Source organism: Arvicola amphibius, chromosome 12, assembly GCF_903992535.2.
Source record: "Arvicola amphibius chromosome 12, mArvAmp1.2, whole genome shotgun sequence".
In the NCBI taxonomy this organism is placed as follows: Eukaryota; Metazoa; Chordata; class Mammalia; order Rodentia; family Cricetidae; genus Arvicola; species Arvicola amphibius.
This window is the reverse complement of record NC_052058.2, coordinates 120,653,678-120,679,040: the sequence shown is the minus strand read 5'-3', so window position 1 is coordinate 120,679,040 and position 25,363 is coordinate 120,653,678. Positions and strand designations below refer to the sequence as shown.

General features: G+C 51.1%; 1 protein-coding gene and 1 pseudogene across 1 annotated transcript; both read left to right on the top strand.

The window, feature by feature from the left end:
• The first annotated feature begins 2,607 nt into the window (after positions 1-2,607).
• On the top strand, positions 2,608-5,668 carry Clec11a (C-type lectin domain containing 11A). Its single transcript, XM_038313946.1, has 4 exons — positions 2,608-2,914; positions 3,057-3,246; positions 3,495-3,686; positions 4,480-5,668. Exons 1-4 carry the CDS (start codon positions 2,768-2,770, stop codon positions 4,923-4,925), a joined length of 975 nt encoding a protein of 324 aa, XP_038169874.1. The 5' UTR covers positions 2,608-2,767; the 3' UTR covers positions 4,926-5,668.
• A 16,256-nt stretch (positions 5,669-21,924) lies between these two features.
• Positions 21,925-22,958, top strand: LOC119802929 (annotated as a pseudogene).
• Positions 22,959-25,363: the final 2,405 nt, after the last annotated feature.

The following is a 25,363-nucleotide window of genomic DNA, read 5'->3' as shown; positions in this document are numbered from 1 at the left end:
GACAGCACCCTGCAAGATTTACCCACACCATACTCCAACTGCCTGCTCAGATCTGCCCACAGAAGCACACGGTAGACAGACAAGCGTGCTGTCTGAGAGAGCTCACCCACCCCCTGTCCATCACAGGTGTGCACACCTGTTTGACTGCACACCCCACTCATAGCACCCCCTCCACAGCTATCCCTGAGTACGGGTGCCAGATTTAGGGACTTCTTTCCTATTCAAGCACAGAGAGGCTAAGTAGCTTGCTGCAGGTCACCCAGCTCTAAAGAGGTTCTGTCAAGAATGAAGAACATAGAGGATGTCCCTGAAGTCTCCAGTGGCCTGCTATGGTGTCCCAAAGAACATTGTGTATCTTCACTCATCATATATCACCTCTAATTTCACACATATGGGCACATAAAGCTAAGAGTGTGCAGGGGGTTAGCGTCTGGTGCTTGGTACATTTATAGAGGCAAGGCAGATCCATTCATCACCCTGCAGCCTTCTTCAGTCCTGACTTCTCCTTCGTCCCAATTCCAGCTGCATCCCTAGAGCCACGAGGGAACACCATCACCTACAGATGGTGGTTCCAGGTAGCTTCTGGGTCCATCTGCAGCTGCGGGCTCTCGGGAGCATCCTGGGATAAGCCGAGTTAGTGCCTGAGAGGCCCTCATCTTGATGTACCCACCCAGGTGCTGAGCAGCTGAGCCCATGGAGGACAGCTGTCGGTGCTGGCACCAGGACTGAGTGGCTATGCACACTCAACAGTTTACAGGGCTGTTATTATGTGGAGGTCTCCAGCCTCTGGTGAGGGACCTCTGCGCTATTGACAAGCATCTGAGAGGCTCTGAGGGAGCCAGGAGGCTGCCCAAGGTCACTCTGCCCTCCATGTTCCAGGCTTTCTTGAAAACTGGTGTGTTCCTTTCCAAGACCCCTCGTAGGGCTCCCAGCAGCCAAGGGCTGATGTAAGGCACCTGCTTGGAGCTAGCAGTCTTGGCTAGATGCCACTATAGGGCTCTATAAGACTGCCATGTCCCCTCTCTGAGCTTCATTGCTTTTTCCATGCAGAGCCTGGGCCCCTAGAGCTCTGGCTCATGAATTGGCGAGACCTGCTGGACTATAGTTGGAAAAGCCCTGCAGGACTTATGGTGCGGGCATGGAGTGAGCATGGCACAGCCTTCTACTTCCCCAGCACTGGATCCTCCCACGGGCTTCAGTACCTCTACCTAGGCAGACACTTTGAGAACTCAGGTGTAACCTAAATACAAAAGTCTGTCTCTGAGGCCTTTGACCAAGCTGTTGTTACTCTGCCAGGAACCTTCTTATTCAACAGCTTTAACTGAGCACTTATTAGGTTCTTGGAAACCCTGCTTTGACTTGGGGATACAGAACTACCCGAGAATCCAAGCCTTGGTCTGCAAGAAGCAGATGTAAATAAACAAGGCCATACTGGTTGGATCATACCTTGAAGAAAAGGGGGCGTTTTAGAAAAGCATCTCATATGGCGCTCAGAGCTGAGACTCCAGCGATGAGGAGGAGCTGAGGGAAGAGTCTGCAGGAGGAAAAGGATAGGGAGGACACAGCTGAGGTGGAGGGTGAGGGGAGATGAGGTGAGCCTGCAGAAAATGCTTCTCTCCCAGGCCCTAGCGCTGCAGGCTGTACTGAGCACTGAGGCCCAGGTTTGGCTTCTCTCCTGCTTCTGATGGGAAGGTGAGGAAGCAGGGGCGTGGGGAGTAATGTGATCTGATTTATGGTTTGGAAGGATTGCTCTGGCTGCAGCAGGCAAGCAGCCCAGATTGGAGGGGCTTGGAGGAAGGAGGGGGAGAGCAGGGGGAGGGGACTGCAGTGGTCTAGGCTGGGGTGAGGCAGCTTGTAAAATGTTCTCTGCTCAGAGCCCAGTGCTTGGTTAGTTCACTTCCTGGAGATACCTGCTCTGACTGTCCACCCCTTCTTCTCTTTGATGGGGACCACTGGGCCCACCACCACCTCCCACCCCAGCATTAGCCTGCTCAGGGCCTGGCCTGCAGGGGAACCTTGGAGTTACAGATTTCAAGCTGTACACATGATGCTGTTCACACATGTCTCCACAAGCAGGCATACACAAGGGCTGGCAGGGCAAGGATAGACCATCGGGGTGGGGTCTGGGAGAACCTGGAGCCTGAGAATGGCAGAAGAGTCTCCTTCATCAGGCTGTGTGGTCAGTAGTGACCATGGATAATAACAACCTTAGCATACCCTGCAGTCTGCTCCCTCCTCAGGAATGGCCAGGAGGCGGAGAAAGGAACAAAGCCAAAGCCAGCATCCTATTGTGGCCTGCTTTGTTCTAAGAAGGCTCATGGACCAAGGCTGAGGCCTGCCAGTATCAAGGATGCCCTACAGAATGTTCTCCATCTTTCTTCTGTCCATCTAAGTGCTTATACTTGCAAAAGGGAGCAAAAAGGGGCAGAAACAGTTCTGGAAAGTGGCACGGAGTGGGTGTGGGGAGACCCAAGGCGGGATCAAGCTTTGGAACGTTGGAGGTTTCCGGCCACAGAGGCAGAGCCTCCTGGAAGCCAAGAGGGGCGGGGAGACACACCAAGAGAATCTGAGGAGACCAAAAGTTGAGACAGACCAGATCATCGGGAGGGAGGCAGAAGAGAGAGACAAGCAGAGTGGAGGATCAAGAGGCTAGTGATTTGCCCATAGACAGACACTAGCCAGTCTGAGAACCCCTGCCCCCCCCCCAGTCCTATCTATCCCAGTCATTCTGACCTTTACTAGTTTGAGTGCTGGGAAGCCCAGCTGGATGCAGGCAGCCTGGCTTTTGGGGGCCCTAGTGGTCCCTCAGCTTTTGGGTTTTGGCCATGGAGCCCGGGGTCCTGGGAGGGACTGGGAGGGAGGCTGGGGAGGTGCCCTGGAGGAAGAGCGAAAGCGGGAGTCACTGATGTTGAAGGTGAGTGTTGGGCTTGGGATGAAGGGTTGCAGAGATGGGCCAAAAAAATATATTGGGGCTTAGATGGGGCAAGGGGTTCAGAGAAAGAGCTGAGAGAGTAGGTGAGGAGACTGATGTGTGTTCTCTGTCCCACAATTTACAGGAGGCCCTGGGGCTGCCCATTGGGATGGGAAGTAATGACAGTCTTGCTGGAAATTCTGAAGGCGAAGAGGTCTTGGGGACCAAGGAGACCCAAGGGGAAGAAGAGGAAGAGGAAACCACATCACCTATTTCCAGTTCCAACCCTTTCCCTAGCCCTTCTCCCACACCAGAGGACACCATCAATTACATCTGTGAGTATCCAGAAGCCAGGATGGCCTGTCTGCCAATCACTGACCCATATGTCTCTCAGACATATCAAGGGAGCCCCAGGTCTCCCCCCATACATGCCTGTCAAGACCCCAAACCACTGAATCTCATCTATATAGTCAAGATTACCTCACCCATTCCATCTTTGGGAGTCGGAGGGCCATGTCCTCCCTTTTCCTTAGGACCCCTGATGGTGCCTCCAGTTGACTATGACTATCCTGTCCCTTCACAGTGAGCCGCTTGTCTGGCCTGGATGCAGGCCTACACCAATTGCATATTCGTCTGCACACTTTGGACACCCGTGTGGTCCAGCTGACCCAGGGACTGCGGCAGCTGCGAGATGCTACAAGTGATTCCCACGACTCCGTGCAAGCCCTAAAGGAGGCACAGGTCCGGGCTGAGCAGGAGCACGGCCGCCTGGAGGGTGAGTCTCAGCAGCACCAAGAGTGCATAGGTGGGAGGAGGCGCCCCAGGGAGGTCTGAACACCTGGGGACCAAGGGTGTCAGGAAACTAGAGGTTTCTCACAGAACTGGGATGTGCTGGCACATCTGTAGCTGGATTATAAAGTGGGTGAGACACTCCTCGCTTCAACCTGTGCCGCACCCTTGAAGCTCCACCCACTCACTGTCTGGTACCGCCACACCCCGGCCACGCCTCTCTAAGGCCACTTCGTTAGACGCTGCCGCTCTAATAAGACTGCCCTCTGACCCCACCCTTTTATAAACCCACAAAACGCTTGGGTCCTGCCCCTGACAGCATGGCCAGGCTTCATTGGTCTCTGAAGTTCTAATCCCTCCCATTATCCACGCCCTCTCTGCCCTCAATGCTCTGCCTCCCCTAATTAGCCACGCCCCTACCACCCTTGTCTTAGCTTCACTTTTTACTCTGACTCCGCCCTCTTCAGCCCCTAAGGCTCTGACCCCGCCCCCTGCAGCCCTGGCTCTGCTTCATTGGTCTGTCTTACCCCAGAGTTTTGCCCCCGCCCCCAGCATGCCTGCCTCTACCTCATTGGCCATCGCAGTCCAACTCTTATTTACCTGGCCCCTCCCTCCACCCTCAGGCACCAATCAACTACTTTGGCTCCTCCCTTTACCTACAGGCCCCTCCCTCCCCGCCTCTCGAAACCTTGGTTCCGCCTCATTGATCATCCAGAGCTTCGCTCTGGCCCCGCCCCCTCTTGCCCCAATGTTCTGACTCCGCCTCACCATGCACACAGGCTGTCTGAAGGGCATGCGCCTGGGCCACAAGTGCTTCCTGCTCTCGCGGGACTTCGAGACCCAGGCGGCCGCGCAGGCGCGGTGCAAAGCGCGGGGCGGGAACCTAGCGCAGCCGGCAGACCGCCAGCAAATGGATGCACTAGGCCGGTACTTGCGCGCTTCGCTCGCCCCCTACAACTGGCCGGTGTGGCTGGGCGTGAACGACCGGCGCTCGGAAGGGCTCTACCTTTTCGAGAACGGCCAGCGCGTGTCCTTCTTCGCCTGGCACCGCGCGCCCAGCCCGGAGCCTGGCGCCCATCCTAGCGCGGCATCACATCCACTCAGCCCGGATCAGCCCAATGGCGGCGTCCTGGAGAACTGCGTGGCGCAGGCCTCAGACGACGGTTCCTGGTGGGACCATGACTGTGAGCGGCGCCTCTACTTCGTCTGCGAGTACCCTTTCTAGAGAGCCAGTCCTTGCCTCAGAGCTCTTAAGACACATTCTGCTCCGTGTACCCTGCTGTCTGGAGTCGCTCAGAAGTTTACAATAACCATGAATAAATTTTAATAAGAAAAGGCTTTATATTTTAGATATTGGCACCCAGGGTGGTTGAGGCCAGGTGTGCCCTTGAGAGAACTCCAAAGATGCAGCCCCTAGCCATATCAGCCCTGAGCTTATAAAGGCAAACTCCACAAGATTACATGTAGTCTGCCTACGTGTAGGGCAGGGGCTTATTTGCAGTCGTCCTGGTCATCTTTTGAGTAGACTAAGCAAGTTTGATTACAAAAGCAGAAATAGCAGTCTTACTATCTTGCTAGAACAGCACATTTTACATGATCGGTCACTTTAAGAAGAGTCTCACATCTGGGGTCGGGATAAGGGAAGTGGGCTGACAGGAGCTCATCGTGTTAGAGGCACTCTTTGCTTTTGGTCTCTCAAACAGAGTAAGTCAAAACTTTTCAATGTAATGTTCACCACACCTACGTCGTGCGCCCTTAGCCCCACGCTTTATGCCTTGCGCTTTGCACCCTATATAGTGCACCATGCATCTTGAACCTTCCTTGGGCCCCCCAAGTGCCACCAATCCTGGATGGTTGGGCTCCCCTGAGACATAGCCTATGCAACGTCCCCATGTCCCCATCTGTCCTCGAAGCTTCAAGCTGTCCTTGAAGCTAAACTCAGTGCCAATAAACCCTTCTATAATATAATTTGAGGGACTATGGTGACATCTGACCTTTATTTTGCTGGGGGAAATGAGGAAGCACCAGACCCTGACTTTGGATACTTGTACTTGTCTTTTTCAAATACAGAATGTTGGGGAGCACATGCGCATAGGAACACGTAGTTGTGCACAGATGTTTGGTGTACTCGTGCACCCTGAGCCCTGCCATTGCTCAGCAGAGAGATAAGGAAAAATGAAGGTGTGCTCTAGGTCCTACCCTTTAATCTTGTTTTGTGTTGACCAGGGTTCTCAGACCTGCTTTCCCTGGGCATCGGTTCATCAAGCTCATTCCAGAGAGTAGAGACATCCACTCCAACCTTACGTCTCACAACTTCCAGAGCTGTGGTCAGACACTGGGAACACTCGGGTTCCCTCAGTTACTTCCTATCTGGGAAGCTAGGTCAGTCTTCCCCTCTTGAAGCCCAGGTCTCAGGCAGGTCCTCTAGCAAGCCCCACCTTCTCCTTCCATGTGGTGTTGGCCTACATTTCCCAATATGCCTGAGGACCATAGATCAGCTGTCTTCATCGAAAACTGAACTCTCTCCATCCACCGGGCTTGCCCCATGCACCTAGGGAAATGTAGTCCAGTCCAACAAGAGTTCAAACAAACAAACAAAAAATTGGGAAACTTGTGAATTTTCATTGACAGATGGTAACAATTTTTTAAAAGTGAAATTGCTTCATATTAAATATATACATATGTGTAGGAAATGGTTAGAAAATTTGGGTGTCAACTATTGATCCCAAAGATTTGAGGAGAAAAACCACCATCCTAAATCATGGCTAAATTAATAAAAGTAAACACGCAATTAAAGCAAGTCTTTATTTGTGTACACCAGCTGCCTCCCCCTAAGGTAGGATTCAAGAGTTCAGGCATTGACTGTGAGAAAGGACAAGGTTTTTAATAGCTGAGGGGTTTTCAAATGTGGGTTCTGGTGGGCAAAATGGGTGGGGTTACAGGAACAGAACATAGCATGAAGGTTAGTCATAATGACCTAAAACAAAGGCAGGTTGCAAGGGGCAAAGTGGGCCTAACAAGGTAGTCATGGCAACAGTGGAAACAAAGGTAGGGTTACAAGATGGCTATGAAAAATCTTTTGAAACAAAGACATGGTTGCCATTTCCTGGAACTGGCAGTACAGAACCACTTGTAGATAGGGTTACAGGGAGGGCATAGCCCAATCCGTGAAAAACAGAGTTCAGTCGTAAACAGGAACACACCCTATAAAATGGATCTTAAACCTAAGATGGAGGCAGGCTGTTTCTTTGCAACACTACTGAGTAGGATATTAAAAACACACACGAAAATTCTTTGCAGCCAGAAGCGGAGGCTGACACCTGCAATCCAAGCTTTTGGGAAGACAGGAGGCGGGGCCTAGGGTTTTGGGGCAGCCTGATTATAGAGTGAACCCCTGTCTGAACAACAAAAAACAAAACAAAAACAAAACAACAACAACAACAAAAATACCGCAAAACCCAAAGCAAACTGAAGAGGGCTAGGAAGATGCTCAGTCAGCAAAGTTTGTTCTGGAAACGTGAGGACCTGAGCTTTTATCCTCAGCACCATGAAGGGCCAGGCCCAGCAGAGAGCCTGCAACCCCAGAGCCAGGAAACAGAGAGAGACAGGTGGAGCAGGGAGATTTGGCGCTCCACTGGCCAGCCAGCCTTCCCAGCCATGTTCAGTGACCCTGTCTGAAAGTGCTAGGAGGAGAAGTGACGAAGGAAGTCACTTGATGTCCACCTGAGATGGGATGGGGGCAACAGTCTTTTAAAATATTTTTCACCTGCTAGTGGGAGTTAAACCCAGAGCCCCATACACGCTAGGCAAGCACACTACCGCTAAACTTGACTCCAGCCCTCAAAAATTTTATTTTGCTTGGAAAGTAATTGCTTATACTACACCACAACAGTTTAAAAAGTGACAAGAAACTAAGATACATCTTTTTATTTAAAAAATTTTTCAGGGCCAAGGTGTAGAGAGGAAGAAACAGAGAAGGAGGGAGCAAGACCCAATAGAGTAGAGCTGGCCACGATCAACTGTGTGAAGCCTTGCTCTTCTGAGATCAAAGGCAGTCTCTATGGTTTTTTTGTTTGTTTGTTTTTGTTTTTTCGAGACAGGGTTTCCCTGTAGTTTCTAGAGCCTGTCCTGGAACTAGCTCTTGTAGACCAGGCTGGCCTCGAACTCAGAGATCCGCCTGCCTCTGCCTCCCGAGTATTGGGATTAAAGGCGTGCGCCACCACCGCCTGGCAAGGCAGTCTCTATGTCTTCTGAAGTTTACAGGAACAAGGGCCTGAGGGAGCTGAAGCGTAAAATAAAGATCCATCCCATTGTTTTGAAGTTTTGGAGTGAAGGGTGATGTGGGATTTCCTTCTGTATATGTACTGCTTTTATTGGTTGATGAATAAAACTGTATAGGCCACAATGTCTTAGCAGAGTAAAGTCAGGCAGGAAATCAGAGTGCAGAGAGGGGGAGGGCAGAGTCAAAGAGATGCCATGTAGTTTCCAAAGGAGAAAGAAGAAAGATGCCGCTGGAAACTTTCCAGAAAACCACAGCTTCATGGTGATACATAGATTATTAGAAATGCAAGATGTAAGAGCTAGGTAGGACTATACTTAAGCTACTGGCTGAACAGTGTTGTAATTAATAAAGTTTCTGTGTGCTTATTAGGGTCTGAGTGGCTGGGAAACGAACAAGCAGTCTCTGTTTACAGATGGGTTTAAGATGCCAGCAGTATATTCTGTTTGGAGAGGCCCTCGAGTTTAGCAGCAGTAGGAGTGGTGAGGATGACTCTGAAGGGGCCTTTCCCTTAGGGGAGAGGAGTAGGGGGGTCACTGATCTGGGAACGAGAAAAGAATCAGGTTCCCAATATTAAAAGATGATGGGTTGGAGTGGTCAGATGGCCAAGGTAAAGAATGGTTGGTGAAACCTACAGTTCACAACCACAGACAATCTAGATAACAATGAGGACCCTAAGAGAGACATACATGGGTTTAATATACATGGGAAGTAGAAAAAGACAAGATCTCCTGAGTAAACTGGGAGCTTGGAGACCATGGGAGAGGGATGAAAGGGAGGGGGAGAAAGGGAGGGGAGCAGAGAAAAATGGTTGGTGACTATCTGGAGCATAGAGTGCAGGTAGGTGAGCAGGAGACTATTCAGGTGAGTGGGGAGATGTAAAGGCTGAGAAACTCAAACAAAGAAATGGAGAGAGGCCGTTTGGGGAGGACCCTCAGCCTAGGAGAGCGAGGGGCAGAAGCTTTACCCAGTCTAGGTGAAGTTCTTGTGAATACATAGTAAGAAGGTTTTGGGTCAATGATTGGTTTGCTTGACCTTCCATGAGGAGTAGGGATGATAAGGGATATGGAAATGCCAAGGGATCTTAAGAGCTTTGGATAAAGTCTGAGGAATTTGAGAAGTAAACTCAGGCCATTGCATAGTTGAAGGGAAAGTGGAACTTCAAAGTAAGGGATGATTTCTCAAAAGAGATCTGAGACTATTTTCCTTTTTTTTTTTTTTTTTTTTTTTTTTTTTTTGGTTTTTCGAGACAGGGTTTCTCTGCAGCTTTTTTAGAGCCTGTCCTGGAACTAGCTCTTGTAGACCAGGCTGGCCTCGAATTCACAGAGATCCGCCTGCCTCTGCCTCCCGAGTGCTGGGATTAAAGGGAGATCTGAGACTATTTGAGCCCTTTTGTTGGTGGTAGGGAATGTTTCCAGTCACCCTGAAAAAGAGCCCACCAGAACCAGGAAGTATCAGATTCTTCTGACAGTGGGCACGTGGGTAAAATTGAGTTGCCAGTCTATCCCTGGGTGAGATCCCCTGACAGATCTTGCAAGAGGCAGTGATGGCCTTTAAGAAGGACAAGTCTAGTCAGGTGTGGTGGCATGCGCCTTTAATCCCAGAGCTTAGTAGGCAGAGGCAGGAGGATCTCTGTGAGTTTGAGGCCAGCCTGATCTACAAAGTGAGTTCCAGGATAGCTAGGGCTACACAAAGAAATCCTATCTCAAAGGATGAGGAGGAAGGAGGAGGAGGAAGAGGAGGAAGAAGAGGACAAATCCTTGAGAAGGAGCTGTAGATGGGCCTCAGTGAAGTGAGAAGTGAGACAAAGCCGGGCTATCAGGGTGAAGAGCTGGTGCACACAGTGTAGGATTTGCTGAGTGTCTGAGGATGATAGTGAAGACGTTAGCTGTAAAGGATGCCACAGGGAATGTGAGAGGGAGCCACGCCTCCACAAGCTGTAGCTCTGGTCACCTCATTGGCTCAGTTATTTCCCTGGAGATGACGGAGTTGTCCACTGGTGTGTTTGGCAGTGCACAATTTCTATGGCCTTCAGCATGGCCATGAGCTGGTTATTGGTCCTCCCTTTGTTGTTAGCAGTCCATGCTCCTTCCAGATGGCTGTGTGTGACAGAGGGATATGAAAGGCATACATGAAGTCTGCGAAGAGATTTAGAGAGTGTCCCTTTGCTAGTTCAAGGCATGGGTAAGAACTAGGAGCTGGAGAGATGGCACCAGCTGTGCTGTCCAGAGGTCCTGAGTTTTAAGTCCCTAAGCAACCACATGGTAGCCCACAATCATCTGTAATGAGATCTGGTTCCCTCTTCTGGCCTGCAGGCACACATGGAGGCAGAACACTGTATGTATAATAAATAAATACATCTAAAAAAGAACTAGTAGTTCCGTCTGTTGGTTTGTGGCTGAGTTGGGAGGGCTCAATAAGGTGGTTCCTTAAGCACCTTGGGTGTCCCAGATGATGGCGCATCCTGCCTTTTGGAACCCCTGCATAGGAAGTAGCTGTCATCTGTGTATCAGGTGTAGGTAGTCTGCGGTGCAAGGCCCTCATGTATGTTGTGGGATGACGTAGTAGCTATTCTAAGGTCTCAGTGCAAGAATGAGATGAGCAGTATCCCGGTATTGACGAGTGGAGGAGCTTTGAAATGTTGAGAGGTGGGCATGGCTGAAAGGTAAGTGTGGCATCCTTTATTGATGCTACCTGAAGGGAGAGAACTTGGGAAGAGGGTAGTGTTTGGAAACCTTGTACATTATGAGATAGGATAGGTGGTGAGAAGAGAAGATAGAGGTAGGTGACCTGAAGGTTAACTTGTGTGCGTGTGTGCGTGTGTGTGTGTTTGAGACAGGGTTTCACCATGTAGTCCTGCCTATCTTGGAACTCACTCTGTAGACCAAGCTGGCCTTGAACTCACAGAGATCTCCCTGCCTCTGTTTCCCAAGAGCTGGGATTAAAGGTGTGCGCCACCACGGCCCAGCATGGTTAACATCTTTGATTCACAAATAAAGAGTTTGGCCATGGTCAGAGCACACAGGAAAGGTGTCCATCATTAGACAATATGATCTAGTTGTTTTGATAAATATGCAATGGGCACAAAAGAAGGTTCCCAGTTGGCGATCCAGGACCCTGAGCACATATCCCTCCGATATCTGGAATGTGTGGAGCCAGGGCCTGGAGGAGGGGCCTGTTGAAGCTTGCAGAAAGGCTTGCCAGTGGGTGAAAGGATGGACTCATGTGGAGGCCAAGAGCCATGTCATATATAGGGGTGATCAGGAAGGGAGAAAGGGAGTCAAAGAGCATAAGGAAACAGCCACTCTAGAAAGGATATAAGGACTAAGAGTGACTGGATTACGTCTTTTCTATCTGGGCTGATGGCCTTAAGAGTTGGAATAATAGTCCCACATAAGCAACGTGAGGGTAGACATCTGGACCTTAGAGGGTGAGACCCTATGTCTGCAGACGGACAGGAAGTTGAGTAGAGAAGATGTGTCAGCCTAGCTAATTTGTAGGGATGGATACAGAGAAGATCATCTAGGTATTGTATAAGCTTGGAATTAAGAAAAGGCTTGAGTGTAGAGAATCTCTCTTTATTCCCCTGATTATTTACAGTACTTGTAAAGATTCCAAAAACTACTGGGATCCAGAGTGCCACTAGGCAGCCATTTGGATTGGGATAGTGAGGCCAGATCCAACTGTAAAACCAAATAAGTTTGGGATCCTTTAGGTTGGATGCCAGGTGAAGGGTTTGAGGTTTTCTAAAAGGCAGCACAAGGGGAAATGGACCACCCCGTTCCAATGGATGACTGGCTTATGGTTTGGAGGTTTAGTCCATTATTGTCATGGCAGGAAGCATGGTGTAGACATGGCGCTGGAGAGGTAGCTGGGAGTTCTACATCTGGATCCACAGGCAGCAGGAAGAGACAGTGAGCTGCTGGGCCTGGCTTGAGCTGCTGGAACCTCAAAGCCCCCAGTGGCATACACACATCTTCTGCAACAAAGCCACACTTACTCTAACAAGGCTACACCTCTGATAATGCCACTCCCTATGAGTGTCATTTTAACTCAAACCAACACACACACACAGAGAGAGAGACAGAGAGAGAGAGAGAGAGACAGAGAGAGAGAGAGAGAGAGAGAGAGGAGAGAGAGGAGAATGGTACCACAGTTTGTGGTTGAGGGCATTCCCAAGACTCAGAGAGGTCTAAGAGAAGACCTATGAATAAGTGGATCATCACCATACTTGGTGGACAGTCAGAGAAGACTCAGCTCCTGGTACCAGGTCTTTTAAGTGATGCTAGAAGGCAGGAAACTGAACTCAGGGATGAAGTCTCATCCAGAGAAAAGGTCAAGAACAGGGTTAGTAAAGGCCAGCCGTAGCCTTAAAGACTACTCAAGGGGACTGGAGAGATGGCTCAGTGGTTAAGAGTGCTGGCTGCTCTTCCAGAGGTCTTGAGTTCAATTCCCAGCAACCACATGGTGGCTTACTACCATCTGTAATGAGATCTGTCACCCTCTTCTGGTGTGCAGGCATACATGCAGGCAGAATGTCGTATACATAATAAATAAATAAATTAATTAATAAATCTTTAAAAAAAAAAAAGACTACTCAAGGAATCATATACACCAACCGAGGGGGAAACTTACCAAATTGCCACTGGTTGGTGGGGTGCTGAGCAATTGGTGAGCCTGTCTCTGGTGGACGGGAGATGAAGGAGAGGGTTTCTCAGATCCCAAGGGGGAGCACAGACACAGAAAGAGCCTTATCCAAGTCATGAAACTAATGGAAAGGTTTTCCAGCACATGGGTGTCTTAGGAACTGGGAGCCAAGAAACCGCAAAGTCGAAGACCTCACACAAGAGATCTGTTGGGGGGTAGCACAGAACGGTGTCTGCCTCCGAGTGAGAGCAGCGGGCAAGCTTTCTAGGAGAGCATGGGCAGCGAGCTAGCTAATGGGAAAGTACAGCGCAAATGGAAGTGTTGTTTGGCCTTCAACCCTAAGTTATGGGAGTGGGAATTTCCAAGCCACGGAGTTGGGGGCAGGTCAGGGGGGTTTTCTACCGGCCTGTTACCCTACCTTTGCTTCCAAAGAACAGAGGCAGGCCTGATTACTCAACCCACAAGCCTGGTATTTGCACAACACTTTATCTCTTGACGGTCTTCTAATTTGATCTGTACACACACACACACACACACACACACACACAGAGAGAGAGGGGGGGGGGCGTTCTCCCCCAGAAGTTAAGGTCCTGTATATTCCTTAGTCTCTCTCACCTTAATTTCTGATTCAGGGTCATTCACTGATTGGCTAGGGTGGCTGACCCTAGTCAGCCCCTAGATCTGCCCATTCCTTCCTCCTCAGCATGGGATTACATGCCACCATCCACAGCTTGTGGATGTGAGTGTTGGAGGCTTTCCTCACGGAACCCTCAGCCTGCAGTGCCCTTGGTGGGTTTGTCAGGGGAACTTCCCTTACCAGCTGAGGGTGCAGTTCGGGGTCAGCATTAGTTTAGTAGTAACTGCCTGAAGCCTCCTTTACAGAAGCTGCCTCTTGTTTCTTTTTCTGTTTCCTTAAAATCAAGTTTCCCTACATAGCTGGGGCTGTCCTGGAACTTTCTGTCTAACCCAGACAGGTCTGTACCTTGAATGTCCTCCTTCCTTGGCTTCGCTCTCCTGGGGTGACAAGCATGCCCCACTGCACCACACTACATAGCCTCTTTCAGTCTGGAATGCCTCCATGTTTGGGATACTGACATTTTGGAAGAGCATCCCCTCCCCCCTTTAAAAAGTCCCTCCACTCAGTCTGAGAGTGCCTCTTGACAAAGGCTTTACCACACAGTCTCTTGTAAGTTAGCAGCGTCTCTCTGAAGATGCCACAGTTGGGCACAGCCAGTGTCCAGTCACCTGCTATGCACCATAACATTGTTTTGAGGTTGTTTGTTTGTTCGATTAGATTGCTGTGTAAGGAACGGAAATTTATTTTAGCTCTTGGATTCAGAGGCGTTGGTCTATGATCAGCTGACTCCATTAATTCGGATCTGAAGTGAATCAGAACACTGTGGTGTGTATTGGCTGGAGATGTGGCTCAGCTGGCCAAGTGTTTATTCAGCATGCACTGAGCCCTGGGTTCTGCCCCCACCACTGCATAAACGGGATGTGATGCTGCATGCTTTTAATGCCAGCACTCCAGAGGTGGAGATAGGAGCAGGAGCTCAACGTCATCCTTACAGACATAGTGAGCTTGAGTCCAGCATAGGCTATGAGACCCTGTCTAAAATATAAAGAAAGAAAAGGAAAAGAAGAGGCTAGAGAGATGGTTCAGCAGCTCAGAGTACTCTCTCAGCTCCGAGGACCCGAGTTCAGACCCCAGCACCCACATGGTGGCTCAAGGGTAACTATAGCTTCAGGGAAAACAAACAACATCCCTTTCTGGCCTCTTTGGGTATGTCACCCATATGTGGTACATGTGTGTGCATGCACGCACACGCACACACACAATCAAAAAACAAATCAATCTTAAAAGAGAAACAAGGGAAGGAAGGGTCAAGAGTGGAGCTTAGTGGTAGACTACCTGGCATGTGCCAGATTCTGGGTTGGGTTTCTAGAACCAAAGACTAGAAGGGAACCAAGTAAGCTGTCATTATTTGAATGTGACATAACTATGCACTCACTGTCAATCAACCCGAACAAAAACTAGGACAAACATGCAGAGATCAGAGAGTCTCGAGAACAAGAGTAGCACATGGAGTCTCCGCAAGGGGCTGGGGACACAGCTCAGGAGGGGAGCGTGCTCGCTACACCACATGTGAAGGCCTGACTTTGCATCCCCAGAACCCAACTATTTGGAAAGCTAGCATGCCTATCCATGTCTGTAACTCCGGTGCTGATGGAAGTGGACACAGGAGATGTCCCTGGCCTTGCTGGCCAGCCAGGCTAGCCCCAAATCTTCAACAACAGTAAGAAATCCCATCTTGACAGAATGACCTGACATCTTCCTCTGGGGTCTGCATGCAGCACAGAAACACACACACACACACACACACACACACACACACACAAAAGTTCATTAAGGAGATAACAAAATCATTTTATTTCTTTACAATGTCAATAAGCAATTATAAAATGTTAAAGTAACATTCACAATCCCAACAAAAGCAAGATTTAAAAAGGAAGAAAACATGAAATGTCATGTAGCAAACTTGATCTGGCCCAAGGAATCTTCAAAAGGCTGGGAACGAAAGCCAACATGCTGTGTGCTGCCCTGCCTTGAGTGATGAGGGGGGGGGGATATGTCACCACATCCAGCCCCTCAAGGGGGATTCTAGGCAGGGCTCTACCACTGAGCCACACCCCTGCCCCTCAAGGGGATTCTAGACAGGGCTCTACCACTAAGCCACAGAGACATTTCTGCTCCTGTATTTAACCTTCACCCATGTCTCTGTGCTGCGGTCTGCAGGAATCATGCAGTGAGACTGCAGCTGATGAGGCAGAAGGCTGACCCACAAGAATGAATGCATTCTGATGGAGGCAAACCCAGTTCGCAAGGCGCTAGGCCCACCACCTTTTGCATACCGACTGATTCTCACAGTGGATCTCTGGTGAAGCCATGAGCACTCTTCCTGGGTGCAAGATTCAGCAGAGTATGACTTCCTGGACACAACTCTTTCCTGTGTAGTGGTATATCGGGTCATCCCCCCCACCAACTCTGTGCGATCTCCAGTGGGAAATTTAGTCACATAGTCTAATAACTTTGGTTCCCACAATCAAATCTCTGCTTCGTTCCCTAGATACATCAGAAACCACCTCCCTGCAACCACCTTCCATTTGGCAGGATAGACAGTCAGGAAAAGAGTCAGATATGAAGGATATAGATCACATTGGGACCTTCAAAGATAAAGTGTGTGCAAGCTCAAAGAATTGCCTTTGTTTTGTGTGTGTGTATAAACTGAAAACTTTACAGGAGACCAGCAGGAGAGGAATAAAGAAGCTGACACAGAACAGTACATAGTGAAGAGTTCATTTTCACCCTCAGATCTGAGTACCGTGTGACTCTTCTGAACCCCGAGGGGACACTGAGGCTGGCACCCAAAGGTCCCCGACATCCCTGTACGTAATCTCAATAAATCTCATTGGTTCATCACGATGGACTTTGGTGGCATCCGTTCTTTGGTCTGTCATCAGTTCCCTATTTAGGGTGAATAGATGTTTGTTTATATGTCCCCAGGAATAATGTCGCACATTATTAACAGGGACTAGTAGGGAAAGGAAAGCATTCAGTAGGAGTGGGAGGACAGGAGAAAGAAAGAGGGATGGATATGATTAAACATTACATTATTATAAACATGAAAGAACGTGTCATAATAAAACTTACTATTGGGTGTAAGTACTATCTGCTAATTTAAAAACTTAAAAAAGCAAAATAAAGAAGAATCAGGAAGAAACTAAACAACACGACAAAATAGTCCATTTTAGGGAGTTTCCTGAGTCTTCTGAAAGCCTTCATAAGTGTGGATCATGATATTTATGTGGGAATCCTGCAGCCTCGAGTACTGAGTACTGAGAACAGGGACATTTCAGCTGAACAACCACAACCTCACACCACTGTCACCCCAGGAAGCTCTAGGCTGCCTGTAACTCCAGCTGCAGGTGCTCTGATGCCCTCTTCTGACCTCTGTAGACAATGCACTCGCGTGCACACACCCCACACAGACACAGTCACAGCAACAGAGAACAAGAGAGACAGTACAATGGTTACGAGTTACTGGCTGCTCTTCCAGAGGGCTCCAGTTTGACCCCAAGCCAACATGGCAGCTTACAGCCATCTATAACTTCAGTTCCAGGGGCTCCAACCCCCCTCTTCTGGTTTCTGTGAGGGCACTGTGTGCACACAGCACACAGACACACAAGGGGAAAGGCATCCTGGCAGTTGGGAGCCAAGAAATATCACAGACACAGCACAGCAAACCTCACACAAGTGGTTTACTGGTAAAAACACAGGAGGGAGGCTGCCTCTGCTTGGGAGAGAAGCGGCGAAGAACTGAGTAGGAGGCAGGCTTTACATAGGGTTTCTTGGGGGCGTGGGCAGAGATTTTCAGAGTGGCCTGGCATTGGTGGGATTTTGTGGCCTGATCTTGGGCCTTGTACTCTATAGGGTGGAGCTTGTTTGCCCGCATCTTGAGGGCTGTGTCCCCCTGCTAGAGTGTTCTGGGGAGCAGGGCCCTAGCAGGTTGGGAGGTTCTCAGGGGTGGGGGGTGTGGAGTTAGCTACTCCCATGCCTTAAGGGGCTTACAGGCAAAACCACCATGATTTTTTTTTTAATTTATTTACTCATAAAAGAATTTTTTTTTTATTTTAAGAAAGGGCAAAGGACTCTGACCTCCTTGGACACTGGAGAATGCCCTTTGAAAGAATTGTGCTCTAGGGATACGCAAGCAAAAGCCACACTTCATTCAGGAACATCAAAGTTATACACAGAGGAAGATCTGTAGATTTAAATCTCAGGAGGAGAAAACAAGGTCCAAAAGGAAATTAGCAATGGTTCAAGAGCGAGGAAAAGAATCAGAGGATAAGTGCAAGACAAGTTGAGAGGAGATATTGAATAGGCACGAAGGGGGAGACGGATTCTCGGGGAGAAACCAGTTCTGTGGTGTGGGGCAGCCATTGTTGATCCTGTTCACATGCCTTCCTTCCTGTCTTCAATCGCTCTTTCCTTGGGACAGGGCCTCATGTAGTTCAGGCTAGCCTCAACCTCACTATGTGACTGTGGTTAGCCTTGAACCACCTCTGAAGTGCTGGGATTAGGTGGTGCCTAATATATGTGCACCAAAGCTGAAAGGGAGAGTGGATGGGGAAAATGGTTTTTTACCTAGTGAGCCTTGGAGACAAGGCTGCTATGGGGGCAGCTCCTGGAATTCAGGTCACAGGGTGATTCCAGTATGGTTTGACCCCACAGGTTCTTTCCCAGGGTTCTCTTACTTCCCACAGTTCCCATGTTTTCCTCAAGTCCCAGGGTCCACTCCTAGGGTTCTCTCATTTCCCAAAGTTCCTATTCCCTTGACTCCCTCAGTTCCCACTGTCCCCACCCCCTCAGTTCCCACTGTTTCCACCCCTTTAGTTAACAACTCCTCAGTTCCCACTGTTCCCACCCTTTCAGTTCCCACCCCCTCAGTTCCTACTGTCTCCACCCCCTCAGTTCCCACTGTCTCCACCCCCTCAGTTCCCACTGTTCCCACCCCCTCAGTTTCCACTGTTCCCACCCCCTCAGTTTCCACTGTTCCCACCCCCTCAGTTTCTAGTTTCCACTCCCTCAATTCCCACTGTCCCCACCCCCTCAGTTCCCACTGTTCCCACTCCCTCAGTTCTCACTGTTCCCACCCTTCAGTTCCCACTGTCCCTACCCCCTCAGTTTCCACTGTCCCCACCCCCTCAGTTCCCACTGTTCCCACTCCCTCAGTTCCTACTCCCTCAGTTTCCACTGTTCCCACCCTTCAGTTCCTACTGTCCCACTCCCTCAGTTCCCACTGTTCCCACCCCTTCAGTTCCCACCCCCTCAGTTCCCACTGTTCCCACTCCCTGGGATCCCACTGTCCCCACCCCCCTCAGTTTCCACTGTCCCATCCCCTCAGTTCCCACTGTCCCCACCCCCTCAGTTCCCACTGTTCCCACTCCCTGGGATCCCATGGGTCCCTTCAGCTTAGCCACCCTGTTAGTCTTGGAAGGCAGAGTAGGATTCTGAGCAGGCTTCCTGATGACTCCTCTCTGTGGTTGCAGAAGTCACAGGGACCTTCCTGGGTCTGCTGCCCTTTGGCAGTGGCCTGAAACATCTCTAACGAGATCCCCATAAGAAGATGACTCCTTTGTCAGACAATGATGTTCAAAGGTGCTCACTGCGTCCTGAGTCCCAGGCCCCAGGCAGCCGTCTGTGTGCCTGTAAGCTGTGGAGTGAGCGCCTGGACCCTCTTGTCACAGAGGAGGGTAGTTAGCAGAGAGATTAAGTCACTTGCTTACTGAGGGTCACATAGCAAGGAGGGTGTGACTCCATTAATACATTGAATCAAGTTCATAGGACACCTGTCAGGTAGATGGTGGACAATCAGGGGAGGAGCCAATATCTTAGGGTGGTGCTGATATTTGTGAGAAAGGGCCTGACAGCTAGAGGAGGAGTTAGTATCCTGGGGCGGGGTTGGTTCACCCAGCAGGCCCATTGCTGGGCTTGAGGGCTTGACTTCTCTCACTCTCCTTTCTCGCAAGCACTGACCTAGCACACAGTAGGTACACAGACCTTGTCCTGTGGAGGGAGGCTTTGCCCTTTAACACCTCCTGTGCATCTCTCCCAGAAAGTGGCAGGGGAGGCAGAGCCCCCAGTCTGGGCTGTTTTTATCTTCTCAGCCAGAGAAGACAGTCACAAGCTCTTGGTCCCCTGACATCTCCCCACCCAGTGTGGAACCTGCTCTGAGAACAGGTGCACGGCTATGGCTGTTCCCTCGGAGCCTGCCTGTGTTTTCTCATCCTGTGTCTGAGCAGAGGCTGGGTCTGGAAGGACAGGCAGGGATGCGGGGGGTGGGAGGGACAGGGTTGGGGTGGGATTCGTCTCACGGTTTGGGGGGGTTGTGTGAGGTCTGTGAGCAGAGAGAACTGGAGGATGAAAAGGTGCCTCTAGGGCCCACGAGTGGGTGATCAGAACAGGAAGAGACAGGGCTGGATCTAGGGGCAGAGGAGGCAGACTTTGGGTGGAGAGCCCAGAGCAGTTGATAGGCAGAGAGCAGGTTAGTGCAGGGCTAAGGTGGGAGCTGACTGCAGGCTCAATTCTACACCCCATCTCCTTCCTTGCCCCCTCCCCCACTTCCACAGCAACCCCAAGACAAAGCCTGGTTTAACCTGCTACCCACTTCCTCTTCTTCAAAACCACTATTGCACCCACCTACCATAGCCTACCCAATGCCCTCCAGGCCTCCCCTTTTTAGGCACCTACATGGGGCAGAGAATACAGGCAGGCAAAACACTTATAAATAACAAAATCAAAATTTAAACTTAAAAATTGCATTTATTTATCTTCTGGGAGTGTGTGTGTAAAAGTACGTGGTGTTTGTGTGTCAGACGGAGGACAACTGTGGTTTCCCAGGATCCAGTTCAGACTGTTAGGTTCTGGAACAACTATCTTCACCTGCTAAGCTGTCTTGCCTCCCTCCCTCCCTCCCTCCCTTCCTTCCTTCCTTCCTTCCTTCCTTCCTTCCTTCCTTCCTTCCTTCCTTCCTTCCTTCCTGTCTGTCTCCTTCCCTCCCTCCCTCCCTCCCTCCCTCCCTCCCTCCCTCCCTCCTTTCCTTCCTTCCCTCCTTCCCTCCCTCCCTTCCCTCCCTCCCTCCCTCCCTCCCTCCCTCCTTCCTTCCTTCCTTCCTTCCTTCCTTCCTTCCTTCCTTCCTTCTTTCCTTCCTTTTTAAGACAGGGTCTTATATAGCTCAGGCTGGGCTCAAAGTTGCTATATAAGTGAGGATGACCTTGAACTTCTGATCCTCCTGTCTGCACCTCCCAAGTTCTGGAATTGCAGGCCTGTGTCACTAAGCCCTGGGACCCAGGGCTTCCTGCTAATTAGGCCAGTGCTCCACCAACTGTGTTCACCCAAGGTCTTGTGTAGTCTAGGTGTTAAGATAATAGTATCCGGAGCTAAGGAGGTAACTCAGAAGTTAAGAGCATAGGTTGCTCTTCCAGAGGACCCAGGTTCAGTTCCAAGCTCCCACATGGTGGCTTACAAACTTCTGTAACTCCGGTTCTAGGGGATCTGCCACATTTTCTTGCCTCCACAGGCATTGCACACACATGGTGCATAGACATACATGCAGACCAAATGCCCGTGTGTGTGTGTGTGTGTGTGTGTGTGTGTGTGTGTGTGTGTGAGTGAGTATGTGGCTTGTTCTAGGTACTACAGTGCAGGAGAAAGGGAAGTGATGACCAGGAGGCTGCTGAGGTGGGTAGAATCACAACACACAGACCCTGAGGGGCTCTGACCCTACCTGGGGATACTCAGATAAACAAGGCATTCCTTCCATTCTCAGAGTGGGGAACTGAGGCCCAGACTCAGTCTTACCGGGTGGCCTCTCTGGTTTCCAGCCAGGTCTGAGTCCCTGTTTTGAGAACTCACCACCCATTTAAACTTTGGATCAAGAGAAGACCGACCAACAGCTGCTGCTTGGGTGCCTGGAGACACCCCACACCCACTGACCAATAACATTGTCCTGGAGATACCCTACACCCACTGACCAGTGACAATGACCGGGAGACACCCACACCCACTCAATGGTGACACTGACCTGGAGACCCCCACACCCACTGACCGGTGACATTGACCGGGAGACACCCCACACCCACTGACAGATAAGCTCAGGGCATGAGGGGATCTAGAGTAAATGGTAATAGAACCTGAGTCTAAATCCTGAGCTGACACACCCAAGAGTTAGAGGACTGAGGGATGGGACGAGGTCCAAGTCCTGAATCCCCCTCATGGCCTTGGTGAGGCTTTTCATACTGGCAGTCTGGGACGTGGACCTTGAAGTGCCTGTGTTCTTCAGAATGGAGGGAGGTGGTAGGGGTGAAGGGGAGGGTCTGGGGAGTGAGGGTCAGACAGCAGGGGGCGTATTGAAAAGGGGAAGGACTCAGGGACTGAGACTTCTCACAGGAACAATGGAAAACATAAGACCATTAGGACAGGGGAGGGTGCAGACAGAGGTCAGCCCTGCATATCAGGACAAACTGAGGGGTCATTGTAGGGCAGGGTGAGCTGGGTCAGGGTGATGAAGGCATGATTTGTCAAGATGACCTCGTGGGAGGTCACAGGAACAAAGGAAGAGAAGATGACACCGGGATCTGGGGGTGCTGGAACGGTCCCTGAGGTGCAGGTCTGAGAGGCTTGGGACAGTGTGCTCTGATGTGGAGGCTTTGTTTGTTCCTCCAGCCCCACACAGCCATGGAGGACCCTGTGGAGATGCAGCAGCCAGCATTTCTGGGGACTCTATACCTGCCCTGAGTGATTCTCTTTCTCCTTTACTCTCTGGTGGCAGCTGTCTCTTACCTCCTGGACACGGTTAATCACAGCCTGCTGGCCAAGGCCAGAGAATCCCTTCTTCTTGTTCTTCTGTCTGCAGCCTGTTTTGGTCACCAGCTCATAGCTGGCATCATCTTCTTCGGGCTCCTACCTCTCAGCTTCATCTGGTCCCACACATGCCGGCCTCTGAGCCACCTGGATCCACATCTGGCCTTCTTGACTTTCAGTGCCAGTGACTGACTGCTGACTCATGTGGCCGGTGACCACTGTACCTCCTTGTTCCAACCATCGGGCACTGGGTCATTATATAGTTCGCCAAATTGTTATCTGGGCTGGTGAGTTCTGAATCCTTCTACTGGGCCTGCTGGCTGGAAGAGCCCTGGGAACTTTGAGGAACTGAAATAGCTAGAGTGACCCTTTCAACAGGACAACTCTGGAACCCTCCAGGCACGGCCAGGACTCCTCGGCCTGGAACCCTGCACTGGATCAGCTAGTTTCTGGGTTTGGGGTGCTACTGGGGGTGATCAGAAGCAGCTGCAGCTGGCCAGGGTCTGCTGAGTTCTCCGGGGGCACTGCAGCCAGCTTGTCCATCTCTTGGTTTCCCTTCCACTTTTGCTGCTGCTCAAGTCCCTGGACATGTGGGGGTCCGGCCTGCAGTTGGGGGATGTGTGGGTGTTGCTGAGCCCTCTGGGGCTCACTCTGCTGTGATCGACTTGCTTCCTCAACCCATTGCTCTATGTGTGTGGGGACAAGGAAATCCAGAGATGGCTGAGCCAGATCTTGAGGTTCCCTCAAGGGGAAGGAGAAGAGGAGGCAGCAGAGGAACCCAGAAACTGGGGGTGGAGGCTGAGAGGCTCTGGAGCAGCCCGAGGAAGAAGGGTACAGTCTGGGGTGGAGGACTCCTGTCCTCTGAAAATGTGGGGTGGGCTGAAATGAAGGCACATGAAGTGGGGTGAGGAGAGAGACTTAGAAAAGAGGGACAGAGACCCAGAAAAAGAGAGACCTGGGGGGTGCATAGAGCACCCAGGTAGAGGTGAGCAGCTGGTACTGTAGAGTCACAGGGAATGTGGCAGACAGAGGTCCTGACAGGGAGCGGGGTGACAGACAGGGCAAGCTTACAGGGTAAAGACAGAAACCAGGAGGCTCCCATGAGGCACATAGATAGATCGATGTGAGGGAGAAAGGGAGAGAAAGGGCAGGCAGGTGTGAGGGAGACAGGGAGGGGGGCAGGCACTTGTGAGGGAGATAGGGGGCAGGCAGGTATGAGGGAGACAGGGAGGGGAGGACAGGCAGGTGTGAGGGAGACAGGGAGGGGGGACAGGCAGGTGTGAGGGAGACAGGGAGGGGGGACAGGCAGGTGTGAGGGAGACAGGGAGGGGGGCAGGCACTTGTGAGGGAGATAGGGGGCAGGCAGGTATGAGGGAGACAGGGAGGGGAGGACAGGCAGGTGTGAGGGAGACAGGGAGGGGGGACAGGCAGGTGTGAGGGAGACAGGGAGGGGGGACAGGCAGGTGTGAGGGAGACAGGAAGGGGGGAGAGGCAGGTGTGAGGGAGACAGGGAGGGGGCAGGCAGGTGTGAGGGAGACAGGGAGGGGGCAGGCAGGTGTGAGGGAGACAGGGAGGGGGCAGGCAGGTGTGAGGGAGACAGGGAGGGGAGGCAGGCAGGTGTGAGGAAGACAGGGAGAGGGGGCAGGCAGGTGTGAGGGAGACAGGGAGAGGGGGAGAGGCAGGTGTGAGGGAGACAGGGAGAGGGGGGCAGGCAGGTGTGAGGGAGACAGGGAGAGGGGGGCAGGCAGGTGTGAAGGAGACAGGGAGGGGAGGCAGGCAGGTGTGAGGGAGACAGGGAATGGGGAGCAGGCAGGTGTGAGGGAGACAGGGGGTCAGGCAGGTGTGAGGGAGACAGGGGGGCAGGCAGGTGTGAGGGAGACGAGGGGGGGGGCAGGCAGGCAGACTGGCAGATAAGGCAGGTGTGAGGTAGCCAGCTGCCCTGTCCTGGACATGAACACAGGAACAGAGTCCTGGTCACCAGCCACCCTTGCTGACCCAGGACTGAGCAGTTCGTGAGCCGCAAAGCCCAGTACTGGTGCTGGGACAGTCGCTCACACTATCCATGAACCTCGACCTTCGCCACTACACGGTTAGGAGAGAGACTGGCAGCTCTGGACCTCTGGAGGAGCTACTTTCTGGCCAGGTGTCAACTACCTTTCTTCTGGGTCTCCTCTAACTACACCTCCCTTTGGGGTCCAACCCAAGGCTTTGAGCAGGATAGGGAAGAGCCCAGTCTCTGAGTCACACCCAGCCTCTCACTGAGAGACTCTAGGCAGGGGCTCTCCCACTGAGCCATGTACCAGCTCGCTGGGGGATCCTAAAAAGTGTTCTCCCTCACCATCTCTCAAACCCGAAGGGTACCACCTAGCTCTAGTTTGTTTGTTTGTTTTTAAAGACAAAGTCTCATTCCGTAGCCCAGGTTGGCCTCAAACACATGGTGATCCTTCTGTCTCGGCCCCCTGCCAGCATTGGCATGACTAGAACACACCACCATCACATCGGCTGCCCTGACCTTTGGCACTGTCAGATGAGGCAGGGTAGGAAGAGGGAAGGAAATTCAGTGGATGAGCATGGAAAAGGAGAGGAAGCTTCACCAGACCAGAGTCTGGCTGAGTTGTCAGCGAGAGTCAAGTACTGCAGCCTGATCAGAGTTTTCAGGCCAGCGTGACCGCTCAATAGCTAACAAAAGACACCGTCAATTCTGCGACCCTGCATCCCGTCCCCAGGGGCTGCACCAATTCTGCGACCCTGCATCCCGTCCCCAGGGGCTGCACAGAGGAAGGAGAAACTGACTCCCACACCACACCACTTCCTCCCATCCAAAAACAAACACACCTTCCTCTCCCAAAAGAACCAAAACCAAAGCCTATTGGTTCCGATGGCTGCCTGCAAAGAAACACAAAGGTTCAGACAGCTGCGAACCCCTGGGAGTCGGCAGGCAGCGTTGGTGGCTATGCTTCTTTCCTGAAGTCGGAAGTGTTGGAAGGATTTGTGGCCATGCTTCTTTCATAGCCTCAAACAGCAAACTTTAAAGAATTTTAAAAGCAGTTTTCTGGGAATCTCACAAACAACACTATAAACTTTGCATGCAAAGTGAACCATCACCTAGCTCCCCTGTGTGCTGCAGTTTCATCTTCAGAGGAGTAATCTTTTCCGATGAACCCCGGAAAGATCTTGTGATTTTTCAAGAAAGGGGAAAAAAATAAGTTCTGAACAAAGTAATGTCAGAAACTTCCAAAAAATAAACTAAGTTGAATACATGACCAGAGCTCAGACACTTGGGGGTGACAATGTCCCCTAGGCATTTGTCTGT

What these genes read in the sequence shown, in the direction of transcription:
- Clec11a (XM_038313946.1), top strand. Translation starts at nt 2,768, where the DNA reads ATGCAGGCAGCCTGGCTTTTGGGGGCCCTAGTGGTCCCTCAGCTTTTG. An exon ending in GGACACCATCAATTACATCT is followed by an intron (nt 3,247 to 3,494) that starts GTGAGTATCCAG and finishes GTCCCTTCACAG; the next exon opens with TGAGCCGCTTGTCTGGCCTG. An exon ending in GGAGCACGGCCGCCTGGAGG is followed by an intron (nt 3,687 to 4,479) that starts GTGAGTCTCAGC and finishes CCATGCACACAG; the next exon opens with GCTGTCTGAAGGGCATGCGC.